General features: G+C 35.5%; 2 protein-coding genes across 2 annotated transcripts; both read right to left on the bottom strand.

Moving 5' to 3' along the window:
• Window positions 1–457: 457 nt before the first annotated feature.
• Window positions 458–2,127, bottom strand: LOC134856722 (vesicular integral-membrane protein VIP36-like). Its single transcript, XM_063872993.1, has 3 exons — window positions 1,800–2,127; window positions 1,352–1,667; window positions 458–1,152 (listed from the first exon to the last, which is right to left on the bottom strand). The coding sequence occupies exons 1-3, from the start codon at window positions 2,043–2,045 to the stop codon at window positions 710–712; spliced, it is 1,005 nt and encodes a 334-aa protein (XP_063729063.1). The 5' UTR covers window positions 2,046–2,127; the 3' UTR covers window positions 458–709.
• Window positions 2,128–5,978: 3,851 nt separating this feature from the next.
• On the bottom strand, window positions 5,979–9,397 carry LOC134856721 (chromobox protein homolog 1-like). Its single transcript, XM_063872992.1, has 2 exons — window positions 9,016–9,397; window positions 5,979–6,578 (listed from the first exon to the last, which is right to left on the bottom strand). The coding sequence occupies exons 1-2, from the start codon at window positions 9,391–9,393 to the stop codon at window positions 6,312–6,314; spliced, it is 645 nt and encodes a 214-aa protein (XP_063729062.1). The 5' UTR covers window positions 9,394–9,397; the 3' UTR covers window positions 5,979–6,311.
• Window positions 9,398–9,989: the final 592 nt, after the last annotated feature.

Raw genomic sequence — 9,989 nt, 5'->3', positions numbered from 1 at the left:
AGAGCGGACGCATTTTAACTAGTATACGAAAAAGTTCATTAAAAACATCCGACCCTTCCCAGATTTGAATCCTCTTATTTTTTGCGCGTATCCTTCTCTGCCTCTACGCTACAGATCCATGATACATTGAAGCTAAAGTACTATTTGTAATATAATAGTCTGTGTTTTTATCCTTAGCATTGGATGTAGTAAATAACTGGTTATTGATCAAAATGAACACATTTTGTCGCAACAATATTTGTGACGTAGGTTGAAAAAAAAGAGAACTCATACTATAAAACAAGCTTCGTACATTTGCGATGATTATTTGTGGTACCTTCTCTTGGTTGAACAACGAAATAAGCCTTCTTCTCGCTCAAAATTTGACAAAAATCAAAATTTTACAGGGAACTTCATCAATACCAGCTATTTTTATCAACTAAAGAATGCATAGATAAAATACTCTCGCTGAAAAGACTTTATGAAAAGGTTTTTTGTCAAAGTTATATAAGGTACATCAACATGGTCTTGAAAACCATGAAAGTAAATAAAAGCATAATTTACACGAAAAAGAGTTTAAATTAACGACAAATAATCAACGATGCCCACCAAAATGATCAGCCCACATTTCACTACACTTGAAAAATTTATAGCACTACAATTTGGGTTATCTAAATTTGCGAACTCATTTCCGTTTTAGACTGAATGATATCTCGGTTCTGTTTTGTTCTCAGTAAAATCGTTTCATCTTTTTCTCCTCTCTGTCTTTGTAGAACAAATAGGCAACTGCAATTGCAAAAACAGCACCGACAATTACCACCACTGATACTAAGAACGTCTTGATAGGAGACCTGAAGGTACTCGAAAGCAATGAGTCTTTGGAGTCCACTCGCTTCCTCGGAGTGTCAAACTTCATAGCTCGGGGGATGGAACGCAACATTGCCATCTCAGGTTTGAAGCTCATCTCGTAAGGTATGCTGAACACCTTAAACGAGGTGATATCGTGGTTGTCGGAAAGATCTCCTGTGACTGCTGACATTCCGAAATAGTAGTGGACGGGCAAGATTACACCTTCGGATTCAAAGCACAGTTTCCATTGACCTGAGTTGTCCAAGTCTGTATGCACAGTTATGGTGTCTTTGAAGTAGCGGATTCTTACGGCAGTATCGCCATCTAAAAAAACGCATCAGCTGAAAGCATATATAATTTTTCTTGGATGTCAAGCCGAAGTGTTCACCGGAAAAAAAACAGAGATTTGGGCGACAATACGCATGAGAGCTTTCGCCCCAAGACAGAGGGTATATTTCAACGAATTCAAAAGAATCTGTTAGCATGAAGGAGCATCAGTAACTTCTCTGGAAAGCAGCCTCACCCGGATTTCTGAACGGCATATGACATCCATCCAACTGCGTATGAGTTCCGTCACTATCGTGATCATACAACAGAGATCCATTACTGACCATGCCAGATACAAATGGATGTGCATGATTATGTTCGCCCTGGTGATTCGAGTAGGTGTCGAAGAACATTCCTAGACCTTTGAAGCCATTTTTGCATCCAAAAACAGGACCCTGCATCATGCGTTCTTGTGTGTACCAAAGCGCAAAACCATCCCCAAAGAGAGTTTTTCCCTTTCCATGCACTCGGAAAGTCACTATAGCCTCCCAATATGGTTGTCTCATTGTATGCTGAAAACATAAATGAAGGAGGCACATAAAGAACAAACTGAATGAGGTTACTTAATTTGTCTTCACGTACGACAAGCAAATAGCCTTGAAGTTCTACACATTAAAAATGTTCTAATTTTTGGTTCAATGTACCTTGGACCAGATGGATCCCTGCTGACTCTTCTGGTCCGGTGTCAGTCTGATGTACTTATCCGTGATCATCGTAGATCCCGATATGTCCCATGCAAACTCTTGCTGAAAAGGTTTGGTCAGACTCAGACCATCCTCGTAAAACGTCTTCGTGTCGTCTGCAGACGGATCAGCCGTCACAACACCACTCAGATGCAGCGGGTATAAAACAAGGAGAGCAAAACACACTGACATACAGCGTCTGTTCATTTTTAGTCTAAAGCACAAACTACTTCTTATTAACAAACGAATTACTGAATGATTAAACAAAAAACCGCATCTGGAGTAACTTAATAACCTAATGGCATAGCTGATAAAACTCGCACTTATCTTGAATGGTTCAAACAATCTAGAAAGACCTGGATGGATTCGGATGATAAAAACAAATGAAAACCTTTGTACTTAAGACATAGCGATGAAAAGTTTTCAAGACCATGAAGAATTTTGCAATAATATTAGCAAAAAGCGTTTGCTACAGCCAGATGAAGAGATCCAGCACTCAAACTAAGTGGATATCAAGCACCATACATTCTTTTTAAGGGAGCCAATATGTCTACAATTTGAAGAGCAGAGTGCCGAAAAAAAACCTTTTATTGACCAAAATCGTAATTGATTCGAACCACCATGATTTTCGTAGCGATATCCCAACATATTGCAAGTAATTGAATTCATCTGAGGATACATAATTTATCTGCATTTAGCTAACCAGTTAAACTTGGCCAAAAGACTTTTCCAGGGAACAAATTCGCGTGAACAAAACAGTTTATTTCTACAGCCTTAATTTTAAATATCGTTGATAGCATCCTTAATTTGTTTAAATTTTGAAACCTGTTTCAGCGATAGTGAACAAAATTGACCATTACAAAAAACGCAGAAACTAAAAAGTTGACACAGAGGCGAAGCCCGGCGTTGCACCACTTGCGATAACTAACATGCAAAAAAATTGAAAACAAAACAATTACATCTACAAAAGTTTCTTAATTTTTGTCTCGAATAATGTTCAATTTGAGGACAGCACGTCCAACAACACAATGACCGGCAAAAAATTTGTTAATGAAAACTTTTGAAATTTATGTTTTGAAACTCTTTACAGCCCTCCTCTTTCAGAAACGCAAAAAAAATGATGAAAATCTATTTTTCCTTCATAAAACACAAATTTAGGTCCATAAGCTGATAAAAACAAACGCCGCAGCTATTTAGGCCGAAGAAAAATTTTACGCGAAAAAGAACAAACAAAAAATTATACAAGTTGAGAGTTTTACAAATTACATAAAAGAATCAAAAACAAGAAAGATAGACAATGTGGAAACTAAGGAGACAAAACATAACCAGACAACTGACAGGTCGATAATTTTTTTGATATTGAATACTACAAACTACAAAAAAAACAGGTGCTGATCGGATTCGAGCCTGGGCCCTTAACCGCCAACTAGTTTTCGTAACAGGTAGTTAATTTTGAATTTTTAAGAAATTGAGCATGTTTGCTGCTGAACTGAATGCTGTCTAAATGATAACTGCACAAAAGTTGTACGCCCGAAAAAATCCTATATTCTAATTTAATAACGCTTGCTAATTGCAAGTTTAATTAGAAAGACCAAATTGGACAAAAAATAAAATGCACGTGAAAAATATTTTCTTGAGCCCAGGAGAAAGATACCTTCATGGTATAAAAAAAACTTCGTCAAACACTTGTATTTCTATAGTCGAGTCAGTCGCACAGCGGAAAAAAACACCGATGATAAATACTCCTTTTATACTTGAAACGAAGAACATAGTCAACTGACAGTTGGAAAGGACAAAGTAACGCAAGGAAACAGACAAAACAAAAGACTAACTTATTCTTTGAAAAAACTTCAACTTTCTTTAATGAAAAAATATATGCCCTTGAAGATCTTTGAATTTCACGAACAATTTATGATTGGTGCTTTTTTGATAAAAATAACCATTTTAAGAAAACTGGATCAACAGGTAAAGCTTTATTTCTCTGGGAAAACTATTATTAAATTCCATTTTCTAAATTAGAAGTCAATCAACTTCAAACTTCGTCGCCTCCAAATTTTTGCTGTTCGAAGTTAACTTCAAAATAAATCAAAAGTCTAGCCGGGAAAAATGAACTTGAGCCTGAACACATTTTAATACGACCTGAAAAAGAAAACAAAAAAAATCATCACGACCTCTTTAAGAATCTGAAATAACTTGGACACTCAAAATTGGCATTTCCTTGAAATACTAAAATCCTATAAGATAACAAGAATTCTTGTTAGCTGTACAAGTAATATAGCTTCATTTTTGATTTTTTTTTCTTCAAATTTGTGCATGTGGGTCAGAATACTGAAATTTAGATCAAAAACCACCTACAAATGGCTTTATTGTTTTCATTAATAAATCATTTAAAAAATTCATCTTTAGATAAAAGTTATTTTATTACACTTGCGAGAGAAAGTGTTGCTATCGGGAACTATACTTTATTTGCCGTAAACAACTTTTACAGATTTGAAATAAAGAAAGTCACATAGTGATAACACAAAAATCACGACCGCTCATTTCATAAAATTAATTACCGGTTACAACTACGCGTGCTGTGAAGATAATTTAAACGTTTTCGATTTGAACGCAGACAGGTTTCGGAACAAAAAAATCCGAGAACAGTCAGAGACTTGACAAAGTTCAAAACAAATAATTCAGAAAAAATCTTTTTTGTTGGGAAGAAAGTAACGGAATATTGATGTTCCCTATGGACGAAATGCCAAAAATTGGTAGCATGCACTTGATTTGGTTAAGAAAGCTCGTTTAGATAAATACTTATCAAATTAATAGCATTTTACTTAAATTAGGTAAACTGCTTACGCTGTGCTGTAGAAAGTATAGCTCCCGATTCTAAGACACTTGCTCTCGCAAGTCTAATTATCACACAAAACCTAAATAATTGCCTCGTTCTTTTCGTTCAATTTTTGAATAGTTGAATCTCCGCTTTGCATACACAGTCGGGTCATACGCGTAAACACAAGAATTCAGTCTAGAAGGAAAGATCACCAAAAAGTACAAACTATGAAGAAGTCTTCGAGCTGAATGAAATCATACGACGCCATTCAACTAAAAAGACAACCGCTGTAACAATGATGCCATGCTCCCTTGATGCCATCAAAACTGGTGTCATCAAAACGCTCTCTATTGGATATAAATTTTGCGCTGAAGCAAAACTTTTATGCAAAATTTGTGTGCGATTGCGCAATATTGAATTTGCAATACACCTAGCAATCTGGCTATATTAATGTTGACAAACATAATTTTTCAAACTAAGTTAATTTGTTGACAAGCATAATTTTTAAAACCAAGTTAGTTTGTAGCTTACTTCAGCTTTGCAATGAGCTTAAGTATAAGTTAACATCCTCCCCTCCCCCCAATATTTCTCAACTTTCTTTTCGGAGCTAGACTAAAGAATAACAAGACTGCTCGTATCAGGGCGAAGCCCTGAATGTTCCGACTGCCTTTTAAGGTCTATGGAGCAGTAATAACACGAAAAAATTAATTCTTATCAAAAAATTGCATTTTTTTATATTTGAGATTTTTTGTCAAAATCAAACCCCCCCCCCCCCCCCCACACGCCATATAAAGTGTAAAGTGATAGCTTTCGCTCCTTTAACAAATCAATTATGACATATAAGCTTCCTTGAATCAATTTGGAACAATTTCTAAGAGGATTAAATCTCGCTTACCCGTTAATAGCGCGAAATATATCGCGCGTTAATTGACCCAAATGGCAACCTTCAAACCCCCATAACTTTACGAAAAATTATCACAGGTTAAATATCTTTTCAAGTTAAAGCCCAGGACAACAATAATTTTTGAATGATATAAAAAAATTCCGTCAAAATGGCTAGTTAAAAAGTCGAAGTTTGTCTGAAGAAAAAAACCCACCCCGAGCACAAATATTCCGTTACTTTCGTTACGAACGTCGGAACAATAAATATTCCGTTTTCTTCAAAAGTTGGAACAAAAATTCAATAATATTATAAAAATCGGACTCTGTGGGCCGTTTTTGTAACGGAATGGTGGAAAAAGTACATTTATTTCTTCGAATTTTGTATGCCAGTATCTTCTTTAAATTCGCACTGGTTGGAATGCTTCTTATAAAACGGAATATATCGAGACATTTTCTTAAAACGATCCAATTTTAACAATGAATCACAATTCAAAAATACTGCATAAATAAACAATTACAAGAATAGACTACAATTAAAGTGCCTTGATAGAGTGGAATGCCTCAAAAACAGCTTGTCAATGAAACAAATAAATACACGGCACATACTATCAAATAAGCAAAACAAATTTCACTTAACAATCAAAAATAAATCTATCTCATCTCAAAATTTCTCACCGTATGAGCACAAAAATCATCTAGTCAAATCTCTAAATCACCGTCTACCTATCTAAAGATCTCAACCATGGGAACAAGGTGAATGCATACTTTCGATTTCATTCATTAGGTGTCCAAGTCAGCATAGACTCGTAGAACTTGATGACAACTTGAGGACACTTAATGTTGGCTTCTTTAGCCAGTACAATATCCGGATCGTTCTGCCCCTTCCACTTCATGAGGAACTTCAGTTCTCCTCCTGCATCACTAGCACCATGAATTTCTTCTGGATCCAAACCTCGGGCGAACCCGTAAGTAGCAGGAACTTGAAAATGGTCTTTAGCTTTTTCTTTTGAACTCGATTTCTTTGCAGGTTGAACCTTAGTCTAAAAATAAAATCAATTTTTATATAGCTTCATCGAATTTATATATAAAGCATTGCGTAATATAGCCATTTTGCTAACAAAACTTAAATTTTCCGCGATGAATAGAAAAAAATTTTCAAAAAAGAACTGATTAATTCTCGAATTCCATTCAAAATCATGATCGTGTCTTTTAATTAAAAAACAACTCTCAAAAAATGGAAGGAAAAGCCACTTAGGGTAGATTTTCCAACGCTTTTTAGGAACCTCAACGAAATATTGCAAGCGATTTAGTGTAGTATCATACTAAAGCCCTCTCAGGCATAACAATGCCTAAAAAAGGTTCTGTCGAGAAAAACTGTTCTCAATATTTTGCTATTCACGCTTGCTGGCTCTTCATTTAAACACTTTCCTATGGTTGACTGTTTTGATCTCCTTTTCTTTTTTCACAACATTGCCAACAGACAATTGGAAAAATAAGGAACGCAATGAAAGAGAAAACAATTGGCATTTTAATGAATTTCACAGAAAAAAACAGATAGCCCAAAAGCTCTTTGCAATTCGAGAACAAATTATTAGTGCCAATTTTTTGATAAAAATAGGCTAATTTGAGAAAATTGGATCAATCAGTAAAATTTTTAACACAGAGGCGAAGCGAAGCGAAGCTTCGCACCACTTGCGATACAACAATTAACGCAAACGAGAGATAACATTTCTCCTAGAAAAAAAAGCGGACGCCGCTTCTGCGGGAACAATTATCGAAACCGGTTCTTTCAATTGATTTTTTTTTTATCTCAGATTTGATTGTGTAAATTTTGTGTAAAAATTCAAAAAGTTTTTTTAAAAAAGCAGTCAAAAGTTCTTAAAAACGGTCAAAAAATTTTCCAAAACCCATAACTTTTTCTGCAAAAAGCAGGTTGTGGCCGCTTAAGCAGAAAAGATTCCCAATACCGGGTTTTTCGTGAAGTCAAAAAGTTTCCAAAAACTGTCAAAGTTTCAAAACTTTGACTTGTTTGGAGGCCATAATTTTTTAAAAAACAAACTGAGCAAAGCCAATTATAAAGGTTTCATTTAACCTGTTGTTCTGATTGAACCTATGATATTAGATTTGACTGGATAGTTAGCGAGAACAATCCAAAAAACGGTCAACAAATCAAAAATTGGACATTTCCGAGAATCACAGCTTTTTGCAAGAAAAATTAAGGCTTAAGCGCTTATCCAGAAGGGAATCACGCAGCCTGTAGTTTCGATTGAACCCAAAATCTCAGATTTGGGAGGGTAGGTAGTTCTCGAGAAAAATCAACTTTCAAAAAACTATCAACAAATCAATAAATTGATTTTTCCGAGGGCCTTAGCTTTTGGTGTCAAAAAATGGGCGCAGTCGCATAAGTTAATAAGCATTTCACAACTCGTTTGGCGGACTAAAAAATTGACCCAAAATCTCAGACATGGCAGCGTAGTTTTCGAGAACATTGCAAAACTTTGAAAAAAAGCGGTCAAAAAATCAAAAATTTGATATTTACGAGGGCGATTAATTTTCGTGTAAACAAATTTGTGCATGTCCGCTAATGCAGGGGAGCTTCCCACTACCCGTTATCTCCAATGGACCCAAAATATCAGATTTCAGAGGCTAGTTTCCGAGAAAAGTCACGAAGATTCACAAAACGGTCAAAAATCAAAAACTCGACTAATCCCAGGGCCATAACTTTATTTGTTAAAAAAAATTTGGCTGTAGCCGCCTATGCAGGGGAGCTTTATAAAACCGTTCTTTTCATTCAAACCAAAAACTTAAAATTGAGAGTGTAGTTTTCGAGAAAACGAAAAAAAGATTGGTCAAAAATACTTTTTGGAGGCTGCTAACAGAGTGGTCAAGTAAAAACAGAAACTAGGGGGAGTTGCAGGCACACCGGGGAGTAAGCGCTTTTTCAATTCACATCTCTTTTTGAAACCTAAGACGAAAATTCTGGACAAAAAAACTTCCAAATGAAAAAACAAATTGAAAATTCAACAAAACGAGAGGTAAAGTACAAACAGCTTGAAAATTGAGGGGAGTAATAAAATTGCATTTCCCTTGGAACGATTTAAAATTAAGTCACTAAGCCGATAAAAAATAGGCCCAAATAATTTAGGCTGAGGAATTTTTTAACGAAACAAAACAAAAAAAGAAAGAAATACGAAGTCAAGGTAAGTAAAATTACAAATTGTAGGAGTAAATCAAATACTGAAAACATTATTCAAAATGCGTGCAGCAAAAAAAAAACGATTTCATGAGCTGAATTTAGTTATTTCTATTTAATATATACTTTTTTGATAACTGATCGGACAGTCTGTGATACTTGCAGAGCAACTGGTTACTTTTGTTCTGCTGAGAGAACTAGGATAGGAACTAAACAGATGAAGCTCATATATCAAACTTCGGTTAACAATTTTCGAACTTGAAAGGCTCCTCATACTATGCAACCTTATTGGAATCTGATTGTGCTTGTGTTGATGGTTTAGATTGAGATGTAGACGGCTTATCCTCGTCCTTCACTCTTGTCAATTCCTCTTTTTCATATGCCGCCAGTAGTTCAGGACAGTCCAGGTTCTCAGCAGGCTCCCAGGTATTAGCAGAATGGGGCCAGTTTTTCCACTTCAGCAAGTACTGGACTTTACCTTTTTTGGTAACTTTTTTGCCGACGACTGATTCGACAACATACTGCTCCTCCAGTACCGATTCGCTTTGAGTTTCCACGTTTTCTTTGTTGTCCACTTTCTTCTTAGGTTCCGAGCGGGATGTTGAGGAGTGAGATATCGGTTTCCGGTCAGATGGTCGGCGAGCGCCAGATGTTGATGGCATTTCACGCTCTGAAAATTCCATAATCAAACTTTATTTTGTCTAATTAAAAAAATGTACCTCAAATACTTCTGTCAGAGTTATCATAACTTCTAATAGAGCGGTACAGGCAATGGGGGGAATAAAATGAAGCTGCTATTATAGAAACCTCTCAGCCGAAAATTGTACGAAGCTTTAATTTTAATGCAGACGACCACTGTTTACATGGAAAAATTGACTTAATGACACATAGACAACTTAAGAATTTCAAAGTATAAAAAAGATACTTTAAAGCTCTTATTGCGAGAATATTTCATGATTGACACTTTTTTAAATAAAATTACCTCAATTTGAGAAACCTGGATCAATAGGTAAAGTTTATATTCCGCTGGGAAATCTGAAAACTTAAATCCACTTTCGAAATTCGAAGTCGATCACACGTTTTTCGTGACCTTTACACTTTTGTTGTTAGTTACTGGAGTTTGCCTTTCTTTTTAAAAAAGTGAATTGAATTTAAAGCAAAAATCAACAGTCAAACCAAGAAAAATCAAATTTGACCGTGAACAAATTTGAAGTTTTTCCTGAAAAAAATATCACGTCTTATGAAAGAGTATGAACTA

This window comes from Symsagittifera roscoffensis, chromosome 1, assembly GCF_963678635.1.
Source record: "Symsagittifera roscoffensis chromosome 1, txSymRosc1.1, whole genome shotgun sequence".
NCBI classification, from domain to species: domain Eukaryota; kingdom Metazoa; phylum Xenacoelomorpha; order Acoela; family Convolutidae; genus Symsagittifera; species Symsagittifera roscoffensis.
The sequence above is the reverse complement of the archived record's forward strand: the minus strand, read 5'-3'. Positions and strand labels throughout refer to the sequence as shown.